Source organism: Rhinopithecus roxellana, chromosome 7, assembly GCF_007565055.1.
Source record: "Rhinopithecus roxellana isolate Shanxi Qingling chromosome 7, ASM756505v1, whole genome shotgun sequence".
Lineage (NCBI taxonomy): Eukaryota > Metazoa > Chordata > Mammalia > Primates > Cercopithecidae > Rhinopithecus > Rhinopithecus roxellana.
The window spans coordinates 84,639,656-84,657,550 of record NC_044555.1 but is presented as its reverse complement, the minus strand read 5'-3'; the positions used below and the strand labels follow the sequence as shown (position 1 = coordinate 84,657,550).

Genomic DNA, 17,895 nt, shown 5'->3' with positions numbered 1-17,895 from the left:
TGTCAAACCATATTCATTATAGGGCTCAATTCAAGTGTATTCACTTTGTGTCTCCAACATACACACACACACACACACACACACACACAAAGTATGCTTTTTCAAACAATACACTCCCACAGATTCCCCCCAAGAATCCAATATGGCTCTCATCCCTGAAGGGTGGATCCCTTAATTGAGGATCACTGGCTTATAAAATCTCCAAAGAAGAGCACAGTTTAAAGATGGAAAGACTTTATTCCATGAATAACCTGGTATTCCTCCTCTCTCCCGCAGTCACTCACAGATGTCGTGCTTAGTAGTTTTCTCTTGTGCTGTGTGAGTTCCTTTCAGGATGTTTTCAAACCGCTCTGGCCTCCTGGTTAGGTGGCACTCAGGAGAACATCATTAGGTTCAAACCCAGTTTCTCACTGGCAATATACCTAATCTTACCATTAACAGCTTGCTAAGGACTTCCAAAACCGATACTATGCATCTGTTTGTGGGATGAATTGGGATCTGCTTTTCTCTGCTACTGACTGTGAATTTCAGGAGTGTTGGAAAGGACTATACTTGCGATTTGGGCCTAGCTGTTTACAGGGAGCCTGAGGGAAGCTCTCATTTGTGTTTAGACAAGGTTGGTGACATCAGGTTTCATCAAGCCCTCATATCTATGCACTACATAGAAAGCCTTTAAAAACTCATGAAAGTCAATGCTTCCATCTTTGTTCAAGTCCATTACGTTGGCAAGCTTATTGACTTGGGAATCATCAATAAGAACATTGTAGTGAGAACTAAAAAGTTTCCACATGGCACGAAATTCTTCCATGGAGATCAGGCCTAAAAGAATATAGGAGAAGGTTGTGAGTGTTCATTTTTTTTTTTTTTTTTTTTTTTTTTTTTTTTTTGAGGCGGAGTCTCGCTCTGTCGCCCGGACTGGAGTGCAGTGGCCAGATCTCAGCTCACTGCAAGCTCCGCCTCCCGGGTTTACGCCATTCTCCTGCCTCAGCCTCCCGAGTAGCTGGGACTACAGGCGCCCGCCACCTTGCCCGGCTAGTTTTTGTATTTTTAGTAGAGACGGGGTTTCACCGTGTTAGCCAGGATGGTCTCGATCTCCTGACCTCGTGATCCGCCCGTCTCGGCCTCCCAAAGTGCTGGGATTACAGGCTTGAGCCACCGCGCCCGGCCGTGAGTGTTCATTTTAAGACCCACCTAAGGCAAGGGTTGGGGAAGCCACACTGATTAAATAGTCCCAATTAGAAACTCACTAAAATGCCTGACCATGAAGATACTGAAGGATATGGAAGAGTAAGATCATAAATGTAAGAAACAATATGTCACTTTCAACTACCAAGGGATCCTGAACTTATTGTAAAGCCAGAATGAGCAAACAGTGAAGAAATGGGGACGGGGTTGTGGACTATGGGACTAAATGTAGTATAGAAGTTACAAGACCTAAAATAGAAAGGTGAGGTGCATGGAAGGAGGGCAGAGAGGAGGGTGACATCAAAGCAGAGGGAGAAGATACCCTGGGAGTCAATAAGAGGATTACAAACAATGGTGCTGCCTTTTTCATAGGCGATAATTTACTTTAATGTGTTGATCATTGATTTTTCTTGGTGTTCAAAGGTCTCTGCACTAGGGGATTATCTGATGAGTTTTTAAAAATTTGAAAATAAATAATTGCTTTGGGAGGCCAAGACAGGCGGATCACAAGGTCAGGAGATTGAGACCATCCTGGTGAACACGGTGAAACCCCATCTCTACTAAAAAATACAAAAAAAGTAGCCGGGCGAGGTGGCGGGCGCCTGTAGTCCCAGCTACTCAGGAGGCTGAGGCAGGAGAATGGCGTGAACCTGGGAGGCCGAGCTTGCAGTGAGCTGATATCCGGCCATTGCACTCCAGCCTGGGCGACAGAGCGAGACTCCGACTCAAAAAAAAAAAAAAAAGAAAAGAAAAGAAATAATTGTGCATCAAAGCTAAAGGCAGAAGGCTGGGCGCGATGGCCCACGCCTGTAATCCCAGCACTTTCGGAGGCTGAGGTGGGCAGATCACCTGAGGTCAGGAGTTCAAGACCAGCCTAACCAACATGGAGAAACCCCGTCTCTACTAAAAATAAAAATTAGCCGGGTGTAGTAGCACATGCCTGTAATCCCAGCTACTCAGGAGGCTGAGGCAGGAGAATCGCTTGAACCTGGGAGGTGGAGGTTGCAATGACCCGAGATCGCGCCACTGCACTCCAACCTGGGCAACAAGAGCAAAACTCTGTCTCAAAAAAAGAAAAAAAAAAAAAAAACAGAAAATGAATTTTTATAGCCCTTAGTCCCTTAGTCCCCAAAACAGAATCAGATTTCTAGCAATGATTTTTATGGTCATGAGTAACTAAGATACTGAAATGGATAGTAAATCATCTTTTCATTTGTGCTGGTGATTTATAAAAAGAGTTATTCCACTTTGACTGATGGCTACATAGGCTTCTGTAGGACTCTGTGATCTTGAATACAGAGTCTGTAGCCAAACTGAAATAACAATAATATTAAATGAGTTTGTTTTTCCCCTCAAGTTTCATCATGTTAGATGAAGAATGAAATAGATAAAATCAGAGTTCTGATTTCAGAGAACCAGATTAGCCTTTGCTTTCTACTATTACTACCACATTTTGACTTTTAGTCTAGTCTGTTGGGGCCTGGTGAAGGAGCTTAGTCCAAAACAATGGGCTCCTACAATTTTCATTTAACAGTATGCATAAGCAAGGCCCGGCCCCATCTTACCAATGATCTTACCAATGAAGGTGTCAAACCATATTCATTATAGGGCTCAATCAAAGTGTACTCACTTTGTATCTCCAATACACACACACACACACACACACACACACACACACACACACACACACACAGATACGCTTTTTAAATGAACTCATCAAAGTTCATTTATTTACCTGAGTGATCAGTATCAATGGCATTAAATATGATTTCCAGGTCAGATCGGTATCTGTACAGAGTTTCAACTAGAGTAGAATGAGCCTAAAATAAAGATTTTCTAAGTGTTAGAACATATCGAATTCATGACACAGATCGCTTTTAGCAAACGTAGCAAACAGAAAACATCATCAACAATTCAAATTGTGTGATTTAGACAGAAATTTGAGAAGGCCAGCCTTCTCTTGGAGGCCCCACCCTCTTCATGCAGTCTGTGATCCTCAGGGGACAGGGCCAAAATGAATAAGGCAGCAGTAATTAACACAGCCACCGTTTACAGAGAAGTTTATTGGATTATTTCATTTGGTCCTCTACAACAAGAAGGAACAAGAACAGAACTATTATTATGTCCATTTTACAAATTTGAAAACAGGGAGATAAAGGAACTTTGCCAAGGGTAACAGAGCTGGTGAGTGGGATTTAAATCGCCGCTGCTTGAAGCCAAGCTTGGCCTGTGATCTTAGTCACCATGGTAAACTGCCTCTGAAGTGAAGTCAAAAGCCTCCTTCCTGGGGATATTTTAGTCTCTAACCTACCTTTACTTCCCTTCTCTCTGCTCTTAATGTCTCATCTTCGCTGCAAATGATCACCCAAGTCCTAGCTCCAACCAGCTCCCTTTCAACTCAAAGTCATATTTAACTGCTGATGAATTGTTAACTAATAAGTATGGGGATCTGATAAATCTCCCTGATATTCATATTCTAAGAAAAGATTCTACATTTCAAAAATCTTTCAGACATATTCTGGGTCATGTCAGCAAGACTGTACACTCACGCTTAACAAGCAATACATTAAGTATTCGAAATGGTACGTTGTATAAAAGCATGGATGTCAGGCCAGGCAAAGGGGCTCACGCCTGTAATCCCAGCACTTTGGGAGGCTGAGGTGGGCAGATCACTTGAGGTCAAGAGTTCAAGACCAGCCTGGTCAACATGGTGAAACCCCATCTCCACTAAAAATATAAAAATTAGCTGGGTATGGTGGCAGGCGCCTGTAATCTCAGCTACCTGGGAGGTTGAGGCAGGAGAGTTGCTTGAGCCTGGGAGGCAGAGGTTGCAGTGAGCCGAGATTGCACCACTGCACTCCAGCCTGGGCAACAGAGCGAGACTCTGCCTCAAAAAACAAACAAAAAGCATGGATGTGATATCTCCCTTTCTGCTAGACAGCACTTAAAAAAAAAAATCCAGTATTTGATGTGGACTTGCTTGTGGAAGCCTTTTCTTCTTTTTTTCTTTTTGCTTATCCTGGGAACACACAAATTTGCTGAACAGACCACAGCGTACCTGGGAGATTCCCCTTCGGCTTTTCCTAAGACTGCCACTCCATCTATTAGATTATCCCACTCCCAGCTTTTCTTTTTTTGAGACAGAGTCTCGCTCTGTCACTCAGGCCAGAGTGCAGTGGTGCGATCCCAGCTCACTGCAACCTCTGCCTCCCAGGTTCAAGCAATTCTCCTGCCTCAGCCTCTTGAATAGCTGGGATTACAGGTGCATGCCACCACACCAAAATTTTTGTATTTTGTATACAAAAATACAAAATGATTTTTGTATTTTTAGTAGAGACAGGGTTTCACCATGTTGGTCAGGCTGGTCTCGAACTCCTGACCTTGTGATCTGCCCACCTCGGCCTCCGAAAGTGCTGGGATTACAGGCGTGAGCCACCGTGCCCGGCCACTCCCAGCTTTTCAAAGGACTAAGTTATGTTTCACCCTGGCCAGGTTTTAGCTGGGGCTATGTTTTACTTGCCTCTTGTACTGGCTTTTCAATGTGGATATTCTGGAAGCTGGACATGTATTCAACGTTTCCATTTTTGTCTATGTTTACCAGATTCGAACTCAGGGATCTCCATGGTAAGTTCAGACCCAAAATGTTCTCCATGCAAAAAGCCCACTGGCTTAAAGAAAGTTTTCCTAACAACAACAATAACAAAGCCCAAATGATGTGTTAAAATATGATTTTTTTTTTTTTTTTTTTTTTGAGATGGAGTCTCGCTCTGTCACCCAGGCTGGAGTGCAGTGGCTGGATCTCAGCTCACTGCAAGCTCCGCCTCCCAGGTTCACGCCATTCTCCTGCCTCAGCCTCCCAAGTAGCTGGGACTACAGGCGCCCGCCAAAGCGCCCGGCTAGTTTTTTGTATTTTTTTAGTAGAGACGGGGTTTCACCATGTTAGCCAGGATGGTCTCGATCTCCTGACCTCGTGATCCGCCCGTCTCGGCCTCCCAAAGTGCTGGGATTACAGGCTTGAGCCACCGCGCCCGGCCTAAAATATGATTTTAAAGAATGCAAGCTCCTTGGGAGAGCCACGGCAGCATGGGGCCGGCTGCTCTCCCTCATAATTTATCCTCCCAGGCCCCGCAGCCCTGAAGAAGAAATAACTCAAGAATATCTTCAGTATTCCACAGATCGTGTCCTTTCTGTCACCTGTAAGAAATCAGACTTTAGGTGTTAGATTTTTTTTCCTTTTTCTGATTAACAAAGTAAGGTATGCTTATTTATTTTTTTTGAGAAGGAGTCTGGCTCTTTTCACCCAGGCTGGAGTGCAGTGGTGCCATCTCAGCTCACTGCAACCTCCGCCTCCTGGGTTCAAGCAATTCTCCTTCCTCAGCCTCCTGAGTAGCTGGGATTACAGGTGCACGCCACCATACCTGGCTAATTTTTTGTACTTTTAGTAGAGATGGAGTTTCACTATGTTGGCCAGGCTGGTCTTGAACTCCTGACCTCAAGTGATCTGCCTGCCTCGGCCTCCCAAAGTGCTGGGATTACAGGTGTGAGCCACCATGCCTGGCCTAGTCTTTTAAGAAAAAAGTTTGCTGGTTGGGTGGGCGCGGTGGCTCATGCCTCTAATCCCAGCACTTTGGGAGGCCAAGGCGGGTAGATCACGAGGTCAGGAGATCAACACTATTCTGGTTAACATGGTGAAACCCCTTCTCTACTAAAAATACAAAAAATTAGCTGGGCGTGGTGGCACACGCCTGTAGTCCCAGCTACTGGGGAGGCTGAGGCAGGAGAATCTCTTGAACCTGGGAGGTGGAGGTTCCAGTGAGCCAAGATCGCACCACTGCACTCCAGCCTGGGCGATAGAGCAAGACTCCATCTCAAAAAAAAAAAAAAGTCTGCTAATCTTTTATCTGTTCTTTTAGTTCCTGAGACAGGAGTATTAAAACCTCCCTCTATCGTGGTAGATTTTTCTACTTCTACTTTTTATTCTGTCAGTTTTTGTTCTGAATAGTTTTGAAGCTATATGAATAAGTACATACGCATTTAGAATGGATTCAATTGGCATAAGCTTTTATCATTGTGAAATGTCCTTTTTATTTCTAGTAATATATACCTCCTTAGAGTCTACTTTGCCTGATACTCATAAAGCTGTTTTAGTTTTGTTTTTGTTAGTGTTTTCATAGTATATCTTTTTCTAAATTTAACTTCCAATGTTTTGTGTATATGATTCTATGGTCTAATTTTGCAACTGTTGAGAAATCTATCAGTCTAATTGTTATCTCTTTGTAGCAATATGTTGTTTCCTCTCTGCCTGCTTTTTAAAGGTTTTTTCTTTGCTACTGGTGCTCTGGAGTTTCACAACAAGTGTGTGTAGGTGTGGATTTAACTTTATTGTACATGAGAATCACTGTCCCTCTTTATGAATTTGAGTCTTTTATCAATTCTGGAAATGTCTCAGCCATTACCATGTCAAATATATGGTCTCTTACATTCTATTCTCTCCTCCCAGTACCCTGGGTAGGTGTATGTTAAACTTCTCATTTTACTGTTCATAACTCTTTTTTTGTTTGTTTGAGACAGAATTTCACTCTTGTCACCCAGGCTGGAGTGCAATGGTGCGGTCTCAGGTCACTGCAACCTCCCCGTCCTGGGTTCAAGCAATTTTCCTGTCTCAGCCTCTCAAGTAATTGGGATTACAGGCGACTGCCACCATGGCCGTCTAATTATTTTTCTTTTTCTTTTTTTTTTTTTTTTTTTGTATCTTTAGTAGGGGTGGGGTTTCACCATGTTGGCCAGGCTGGTTTCAAACTCCTGACCTCATGTGATCCACCCACCTCAATCTCCCAAAGTGCTGGGATTACAGGTGTGAGCTGCTGCGCCTGGCCTGTTTATAACTCCTAACCTAATTCTTTCTTGAATAGTGTCTAATCTTCCGTTTAACCCATCCATTATGCTTTTTCTTCTTTTTTTTTCCCTTTTTTTTTTTTTTTTTTTTTTTGAGACGGAGTCTGGCTCTGTCGCCCAAGCTGGAGTTCAGTGACGCGATCTCTGCTCACTGCAAGCTCCGCCTCCCGGGTTCACGTCATTCTCCTACCTCAGCCTCCCAAGTAGCTGGGGCTACAGGTGCCCGACATCACGCTCGGCTGTTTTTTCTGTTTTTAGTAGAGACGTGGTTTCACCGTGTTAGCCAGGATGATCTCCATCTCCTGACCTTGTGATCCGCCCGCCTTGGCCTCCCAAAGTGGTGGGATTACAGGCGTGAGGTACCGCGCCTGGCCGCTTTTTCTTTTTTAAAGTATATTTTCTATCTATTTGGTTTTTCTTCAAATCATTCCCAAATGCATGTTTCTGATTCCATATTTCCTTTAAACATATTTATTTGATAATTCCAATATTTGATGTCCTCAGGGAACTGTTGTTTCTGCTGACTCTCACTCCTAGTAGTTTGTATCCTTGTTTGTTTGGTAATTTTTGATTGTGAGCTCATGTGAGTGGATCTTAATCTCCGGATACACGAGTGGCCAAAATTAGGGATGCTTCCCTCAAAGATAAATTTGCATTTGCTTGCCAAGAGTCAGGGAGCATTACAGACTTAGGACAACTTTAGCCACTTTGAGGGTCGAAGCATGATGATGGAAGTCTCAAATTCAGCTTTTCCATCTTTCTACTATATTATAATTTAGTCTCAGAATTGATTGCTATACCAATATCAGCATTGGGCCCCAGGACAATCTAGCCTTTTGTGCTTTCTTGTTGCTCCATGCTCCCACATGTGGTTTCAAATCATCTTTCATGGAAAGTGAAGATGCAGCTGGAAGATTCACGTTATTGTGAGGCTGGTAAATGCATTAACATTCTACATCCTCCAAAATCTAGCTGTTGTTAATGGGAAGGCCCTCCAGAATGTCTAGTCTAGCATATTATCAGAATAGAGGTTTGGGGCCGGGTGGTTCACGCCTGTAATCCCATGCGTGAAGGGATTGGAAGGCCAAGGTGGATGGATCATGAGGTCAGGAGTTCAAGACCAGCCTGAACAACATGGTGAAACCCCGTCTCTACTAAAAATATAAAAATTAGCTCGTTGTGGTGGCGCGTGCCTATAATCCTAGCTATTCAGGAGGCTGAGGCAGGAGAATTGCTTGAACCCAGGAGGCGGAGGTTGCAGTGAGCTGAGATTACACCACTACACTCCAGCCTGGGCAACAGAACAAGACTCTGTCTCAAAAAAAAAAAAAAAAAGAAGTTTAATTCAGGGTTGTTGTTAGTTTTCCAAGTTGAAAATAACTTGCTAAAAGGGAGAAATAAGACTTTTTTGAGCAAATAATGGATATTTTATTTTTATCTCTATTCTTCCTTCTTAGTAAAAATGGAGAACTGAAATCCTAAGGAAGCAAAGAAAATGAAAAGTGATCTGTATGTAACTTGCTGTGTTAAGAAATTGTAAATGTTATAGAAATTTGTTACCTGATCTTCTGTGGTCTTGAAGTTGGAAAGCACGAGTAAGGTCACTTTTTCGTGAAATCACTCTCTCTTTTAATATCTTGATGGCGCTGCTTTCCATAGTATACACTCTGTAAAGAAAACAATAATTAGGTAAAAGTAACATAAATCATCCTGTTGTGTTTCATTTTAATGTGCAGTATTTATGAATTTTTACTTTAAATGAATTGCCTAGATTCTCACATATCGCTACTAGATGGTAAATGTATGCATATGTATATGTATGTGTATGTGTGTGTACATGCACACACGCCTTTCGTGAGGTTTTAAAAGGATTACAAATAGTATTTTCTTTTGAATGTCAAAACTCACATGAACAATCATTTGAAAAGAAGGAAAATAAAGAGGAACTTACTATACCAGATATTGAAATTTATCATTAAATCACTGAGATAAAACAACAGATATTGACACTGAGAAGACTGATACATGAGTAGAACATAATAGAAATTTCATAAACAAAGGCTGCGTGCGGTGGCTGACGCCTGTAATCCCAGCACTTTGGGAGGCCGAGGCTAGTGGATGACAAGGTCAAGAAATCGAAACCATCCTGGCCAAAACTGTGAAACCCCATCTCTACTAAAAATACAAAAATTAGCTGAGCATGGTGGCACATGCCTGTAGTCCCAGCTACTCTGGAGGCTGAGGCAGGAGAATTGCTTGAACCTGGGAGGCGGAGGTTGCAGTGAGCTGAGGCCGTGCCATTGCACTCCAGCCTGGGCAACAGAGCCAGACTTCGTCTCAAAAAAAAAAAATTCATAAATATATCAAACTATGTATGGGAATAATATATATAATACAGAGGTATTGCAATTCAGTAGAAAAGGACAATTTTTAAAAAGATTGCTAGCATAGTTAGCTAACTACCTGGACTTCAACCTCTACCACAGACCATTTACAAAAATAAATTTTCAAATAAAGGAGGAACAGAGGAACAAAATAGTCACACACATACATATAATGACAATTTTGTTCCTCTTTGTATTTTTTGTGCATGTACACACACACACACACATATGGCAAAATGGTAGATGTAAATCCAGGCATATCAATAATAACATCATATGAGAATGGATTAAATAATCAAAAGGCAGATATTGTGAAACTGGATAAAAACAACAAAACAAGATCCAACTATATGTTGTCAACAGGACACACATTTTAGTTTCAAAGATACAAAGAGTTTAAAAGGAAAAGGACAAAAAAGGAAATCCCATGCAAACGGCAAGCATGAGAGCTAGAGTGGCATACCAATAGCAGACAAAATGGACTTTAAGACAAAAATTGTTACCAGAGACAAAGAGGGATATTTTACAATTATAAAACAGTCCATCAAGAAGATGAAACAATTATAAACACATGAGAACCTAACAACAGAGCCAAAACTACATGAAGCAAAAACGGACAGAAATGAAGGGAGACACAGACAATTCAGCAATAATATTGAGACTTTAATAGTTGACTTTCAGTAATGGATGAAACAACTAGGTGGAAAATCAACATGGATATAGAAGACTTGAACAGCACTCAGACCAACTAGACCTCACAGACATGTATAAAACACTCCACCCAACAACAAGAGAATTACATTCTTCTATAGTACATGTGGAACATTCTCCACAATAGACTCAATGCTAGGCCATAATATAAGCCTTAATAGATTTAAAATGATTAAGATCAAAGTATCTTTACTTTGAAAACAAATTTAGGATTTATTGAAAGAAGTAAATTCATAACAGAAAGTAATTTGGGAAAAATAAATAAATTAAAAATTAACAACAGAAGAAATTTGGGCAAGTCACAAATATAAGAAAATTAAACAACAAAACCTTAAATAACCAATAGGTCAAAGAAGAAATCACAGGAGAAGTCAGAAAATAAGATGAGTGAAAATGAAAATACAACATACCAAAACATATGGCATACACTGAAGTAGTGCTTATATAAAAATTTATAACTATAGGTGCCGATATTAAAAAAGAAAAAAGATCTCGAATCAATAACATAAACTTCCACTTTAAAAAATTGGAAAAAGGCTGGATGTGGTGGCGCACGCCTGTAATCCCAGCTACTTGGGAGGCTGAGGCAGGAGAATCGCTTGAACCCGGGAGGCGGAGGTTGCAGTGAGCCGAGATCACGCCACTGCACTCCAGCCTGGGCGACAAGAGCAAAACTCCATCTCAAAAATAAATAAATAAATAAATAAAATAAAAAATTGGAAAAAAGAGTAAATTGAACCCAACATAAGCAGATAAAAGGAAATAATAAAGAATAGAACAGTAAGAAATGAAATAGAGAATGGAAAGATAATAAAGAAAAGTCAAGAAAACAAAAAATTGGTTCTTTGAAAAGATCAACTAAATTGTCAAACCTTGAGAATGTCCAAGAAAAAAAAGAAAAAAGCCTCAAATTTCTCAAATCAAGAGTGAAAGAGGGGACATCATTACTGACCTTACAAAAGTCAGAAAGATTATAAAGAAATACTAAGAACAATTATGGACCAACATATTAGATAACACAGGACCAATTGCTAGAATGACACAAACAATCAAAACTGACTAGGAAAAAATTAAAAAACTGAACATGCCTGTAACAAGTAAAAAGTCTAAGTAATCAAATGATTCACAAAGACAAGCCCAGAGCCAGCTGGCTTCACTGGTGAATTCTATGAAACATTTAAGGAAGAATTAATACTAATTACTCACAAACTCTTCCAAAAAGAAGAGGTGGGAATATGGCCCACTTAGAAGCTAGTATTACCTTGATACAAAAACCAGATAAAGATCACAAGAAAACTACAGACCAGTATCTCTTAGGAACATAGATACAAAATCCTCAACAAAATACTAGCAAATGGCATCCAGAAACGTATAAAAGGATTATACACCATGGGTAAGTGGGATTTATTCTAGGAATGCAAGCTTTGTCTAATATCTGAAATCAACCAATGTAATATACCATATTAACACAGAACAAATAAACAATGGGAAAAGGACTCCCTATTCAATAAATGACACTGGGATAACTGGCTATTCATATGCAGAAGAATGAAACTGGACCCGTACCTATCACCATATGCAAAATTAAGTCAAGATGGATTAGACTTATTAATAAATGTAAGACCTCAAACTATAAAAATCCTAGAAGAAAACCTAGGAAATACCCTTCTGGACATCAGCTTTAGGAAATAATTTATGACTAAGTCCTCAAAAGCAACTGTAACAAAAACAAACATTGACAGATGACAACTAATTAAACTAAAGAACTTCTGCACAGCAAAAGAAAATATCAACAGAGTAAGCAGACAACCTAAAAATTTGGAGAAAATCTTCACAAACTATGTATGCAACAAAGGTCTGATATCCAGGATTTATAAGGAACTTAAACCAGTTAACAAGCAAAAACCAAATAGACCCATTAAAAAGTGGGCAAAGGATATGAACAAACACTTCTCAAAACAAGGCATATAAGCGGCCGACCAATATGAAAAAATGCTCAGCATCACTGAACATCAGAGAAATGCAAATCAAAACCACAATGAGATACCATCTCACACCAGTCAGAATGGATATTATTCAGAAGTCAAAAAATTGTAAATATTGGCAAGGCTGCAGAGAAAAGGGAATGCTTATACACTGTTGGTGTAAATGCAAACTAGTTCAGTCACTGTAGAAAGCAGTTTGGAGATTTCTCAAAGAACTAAAAATGGAACTTCCATTGGACCCAGTAATCCCATTACTAGGTATATACCCAAAGGAAAATAAATCATTGTACCAAAAACACATGCACTTGTATGTTCATCATAGAACTATTCCCAATAGCAAAAACACGGAATCAACCTAGGTGTCCATCAATGGTGGACTGGATAACGAAAATGCAATACATATACACCATGAAATACTACACAGCCACAAAAAAACAAAATCATTTCCTTTGCAGCAACATGGATGCAGCTGGAAGCCATTATCCTAAGTGAATCAACATAGGAACAGAAAATCAAATACCATGTGTTCTCACTTTTAAGTGGGAGCTCAACACTGGGTACACATGGACATAAAGATGGGAACAATAGACACTGGGAACTACTCGAGGGGGAGGGAGAGAGGAGGGCAAGGGCTGAACAACTAAGTATTGGGTATTATGCTCACTACCTGGGTGACAAAATCACCCATACATCAAACCCCAACATCACACAATATACCCATGTAACAAATCTGTACATGTACTCCTTGAAAATAAACGTTGAAATTTTCAAAAATCACATGATCATCTCAATAGATGCAGAAAAACTTATCTGATGAAATTCAATACTCTTTCATGATAAAAACACTAACCAAACTAGGCATAGAAAGGAACTTCCTCCACTTGATGAGAGGCATCTACACAAAGACAAAGCTAACATCATACTTAATTATCAGAGAGTGAATGCATTCCCTTAAGATCAGAAATAAGACAAGTATATCTGCCTTCACCAGTTTTATTCAACACTGTACTGGAGGTTTTAGCCAGGATGATTATACAAGAAAAATAAAACCAGGATGATCATACAAGAAAAATAAAAACAAGGGATCCAGATTGGAAAAGAAGTAAAACTATCTCCATTAACACCATTAACAGATATGATCTAGAATATAGAAAATCTCAAGGACTCTACTAGAAAAAGATTAAAACTAACAAGTTAATCAAGACTGTACAAGATCAATATCCAAAAATCAATTGTATTTCTTTTTTTTTTGAGACTGAGTCTCGCTCTGTCGCCCAGGCTGGAGTGCAGTGGCGCGATCTCGGCTCACCACAACCTCCGCCTCCCGCATTCCAGCCATTCTTCTACCTCAGACTCCCAAGTAGCTGGGACTACAGGCATGTGCCACCACACCCAGCTAATTTTTGTATTTTTAGTAGAGACAGGGTTTCACCACATTGGCCAGGCTGGTCTTGATCTCCTGACCTCATGATCCACCTGCCTCAGCCTCCCAAAGTGCTGGGATTACAGATGTGAGCCACCGCACCTGGCCTGTTTCCTTAATTATATTTTTAGATTCTTGATTCCTAGTGTATAGAAATACAATTGATTGGCTGGGCGTGGTCAGCCTCCAAGACTGGAGGATCACTTGAGCCCAGGAGTTCGAGGCCCAGCCTCGGCAACACAGTGAGATCCTGTCTCTACAGAAAATTGAAACACTTAGCCGGGTGTGATGGTGCATGCTAATTTTAATGTAAGGCCCAGGAATTTGAGGGTGCAGTGAGCTATGATCGCATCACTGCACTCCAGCCTAGGTGACAGAGTGAGACCCTGTCTCCAGAAAAAGAGAAAAGAAAAGAAAAGAAAAACAATTCCATTTACTATGGCAGCAAAATGAATAAAATATTTAGAAATAAATTTAGCAAAATAAGTCCTAGACTTATACACGGAAAAGTACAAAATATTATTGAAGGAAATTAAAGAAGATTTAAATAAATAGAACAATATTTCACGTTCATGGATTGGACAACTTAATATTGTTAAGATGGTAATAGCCTTCAAATTGATCTACAGACTCAACATAATCCCTATCAAATTCCCAGCCGGTATTTTTGCAAATTGACAAGCTGATTCTGAAATTCACATGAAAATGCAAGGGACCCAAAATAGCCAAAACAATCTTTAAAAAGAAGTACAAAGTTCAACTCACATTTACCAGTTTTAAAACTGTAGTAAGTTTGTAAAGTTATAATAATTAGGACAGTGTGGTACTGGCATTAGGATAGACATAGACTTAGACAAATAGAATACAATTTAAAGGCCAGAAACAAACCCTTACATTATGGTAAACTGATTTTTGACAAGAGTGCCAAGAAGGAAAGAATAGTCTTTGAGTCATGGTTCTGGGACAACTGGATATCCACATGTAAAAAAAAGCTGAACTCTTCCTTCACATCATATACAAAAATTAACTTAAAATGGATCAGAAACCTAAATATAGGAGCTAAACCTATAAAACTCTTAGAAGAGAACATAGGAATGAATCCTTATGACTCTGAGTTAGGCAATGCCTTCTTAGATACAATACTAAAAAAGCACGAACCACACAAGAAAAAAAACAGATAAATTAGATTTCATCAAAATGAAAAATGTTTGCACTACAAATAATACCACAGAGAAAGGGATAAGACATCCCACAGAATGGGAGAGAATATTTGCAAATCAAATATTGAACAAGTGGCCAGTCGTGGTGGCTCACGCCTATAATCCCAGCACTTTGGGAAGCTGAAGCAGGTGGATCGCTTGAGCCCAGGAGTTCAAGATCAGCCTGGGTAACATGGTGAAACCCCATCTCATCAAAAATACAAAAATTAGCCAAGTGTGCTGGCTTGTGCCTGTAGTCCCAGCTACTTCAGAAGCTGAGGCAGGAGAATCAATTGAGCCCTGCAGGCCAAGGCTGCAGTGAGCCATGATCACCTGGGCAACAAAGTGAGACCCTGTCTCAAAAATATATATATATACTGAATAAGTGATGTGTATATAGAATAAAGAACTCTTGCAATGCAAAAATAAAGAGTGACAATTAAAAATGGAAAATGAACTTGAAATATAATATTTCTTTTTTTTTTTTTTTTTTTTTTTTGAGACGGAGTCTCGCTCTGTCGCCCAGGCTGGAGTGCAGTGTCCGGATCTCAGCTCACTGCAAGCTCCGCCTCCCGGGTTTACGCCATTCACCTGCCTCAGCCTCCCGAGTAGCTGGGACTACAGGCGCCCGCCACTTCGCCCGGCTAGTTTTCGTATTTTTAGTAGAGACGGGGTTTCACTGTGTTAGCCAGGATGGTCTCGATCTCCTGACCTCGTGATCCGCCCGTCTCGGCCTCCCAAAGTGCTGGGATTACAGGCTTGAGCCACCGCGCCCGGCCCGAAATATAATATTTCTAAAGAAGATATACAAATGTCCAATAAGTACATGGAAAGATGCTCAACATCATTAATCATTAGGGAACTACAACTCAACACTACAATGAGATTCTACCTCACACCACTAAGACAACAATAAGAAAAAAGAGATCAAGCTGGGCGTGGTGGCTCACACCTGTAATCCCAGCACTTTGGGAGGCTGAGGCGGGGAAATCACCTGAGGTCAGGAGTTCGAGACCAGCCTAGCCAATGTGGTGAAACCCCGTCTTTACTAAACATACACAAATTAGCTGGGCATGGTGGCACATGCCTGTAGTCCCAGCTACTCAGGAGGCTGAGGCAGGAGAATCACTTTAACCCAGGAGGTGGAGGTTGCAGTGAGCCAAGACTGTGCCGCTGCACTCCAGCCTGGAGCAACAAGAGTGAAACTCTGTCTCCGAAAAAAAAAAAAAGAGATCATAACAAGGGTTGGCAATGATGTAGAAAACCTGGAATCCTCACACACTGATGGTGGAAATGGTAAACTGGTAAGCCCCTTGGGAAAAAGTTTGCAAGTTCCTCAAAATGTTAAACATAGAATTACCATATAACCCAGCAATTCCATTACCAAGTATTTACTCAAGAGAAATGAAACGTGTACACACAAAAACTTGCCCATGAATGTTCATAACACCATTGTTTATAATAACCAAGAAGTGGAAACACCCTAAATGTCTATCAACTCATGAATGGATAAACAAAATGTCGTCTATTCATACAGTGGAACATTATTCACCCATAAGAAGGAATGAAGTACGGATATAGAATACAGCATGAATGACCTCAAAAACATTGTGCTGAGTGAAAGAAGCCAGCCACAAAAGACCACATATTGTGTGATCTCATTTATATGAAATGCCCAGAATAGGCAAATCCACAGAGACAGAAAATAGATTAGTGGTTGCCTAGGGCTGTGATGGGAGGAGGTGACTGGGAAATGACTGCTCAATGGGTATGAGTCTTCTTTTTAGGATGGCAAAAATGTTCAAAAGTTAGATAATGGTGATAGTTGCACAACTCTGTAAATGTACTGTCACTGAATTGTAAATGGGTAAACTTTGTGGTACATAAATTACATCTCAATGTAGCTGTTAAATTTGAGAATTTGTGTGTGTGTGTGTGTGTGTACAGAGACAGAGAAAGAGAAATTTTCTAAACAAAGGTAAAAATCCAAAAATTATAATGAAATTATAAATATGGTATGTTGTTTTTCAGATTGTCCAATGTTATAACCCTTTTGAAGTAGCTATTAAAATTTTAAACACATAAATTCCATAAATTCCACATTGTAAAATCTTACATTAAAAAATTCACTAAAACTTATGGATATATGTCCACACACACACACACACACACACACAGAGGATTTTTCCAGCTTTAATGACATAAAACCATAATTATAACATATTTATAACTGCCAAATAAAATCATATATATTTAAGGTATACAATGTGATGATTTGATATACATGTATCTCCAGATATCCTCTACCTCTCAGCCCCTGGCAGCCACCATACTACTCTCTGTTTCTATGAGTTCGATTTTTTTAGATTCCACATATAAGTGATGTCAAACAGTATTTGTCTGACTTATTTCACTTAGCAAAATGCCCTCCAGGTTCATCCATGTTGTCATAAATGTCAGTATTTCTTTTTTATGTTGGAATAATTTTCCATTGTGCGTGTACAATCAGCCCTCTGTATGCATGGGTTTCCCTTCAGTGGATTTTTTTTTTTTTTGAGACAAGGTCTCATTTTATTGCCCAACCTGGAGTGCAGTGGTGCGATCTCGTCCCATTGCAGCCTTGACCTCCCACGCTCAAGTGATTCTCCTGCCTCAGCCTCCAGAGTAGCTGGGATTACAGGTGTGCACCATCACGTCCAGCTAATTTTTGTATTTTATGTAGAGAAGGGGTTTCACCATGTTGCCCAGCTAGTCTCGAACTCCTGGGTTCAAATGATCCTCTTGCCTCAGCCTCCCAAAGTGCTAGGACTACAAGCGTGAGTCACTGCGCTTGGCCGAATTTATTTTTTTTTTTAAACAGATGGTTGTGCCTATACTTAACATGTACAGACTTTTTCTTGTCATTATTCCCTAAACAATATAGTATAACAACTATTGACATAGTATTTATATTGCATTCGGTATTATAAGTAATTTAGGGCCAGGCGCGGTGGCTCAAGCCTGTAATCCCAGCACTTTGGGAGGCCGAGACGGGCGGATCAGGAGGTCAGGAGATCGAGACCATCCTGGCTAACACGGTGAAACCCTGTCTCTACTAAAAAATACAAAAAAAA

General features: G+C 40.3%; 1 protein-coding gene across 1 annotated transcript in view; it reads right to left on the bottom strand.

Moving 5' to 3' along the window:
- Positions 1-213: 213 nt before the first annotated feature.
- The window catches only part of PPEF1 (protein phosphatase with EF-hand domain 1), a 142,638-nt gene continuing 124,956 nt past the window's right edge, over positions 214-17,895 (bottom strand). Inside the window, exons 16-19 of the mRNA XM_030934051.1 lie at positions 8,641-8,747; positions 4,706-4,869; positions 2,921-3,005; positions 214-819 (exon numbers count right to left, since the gene is read on the bottom strand). Of these exons, the coding sequence (XP_030789911.1) occupies positions 608-819; positions 2,921-3,005; positions 4,706-4,869; positions 8,641-8,747 (568 nt within the window). The 3' untranslated portion in view covers positions 214-607. The remainder of the gene's footprint in view (positions 820-2,920; positions 3,006-4,705; positions 4,870-8,640; positions 8,748-17,895) is intronic.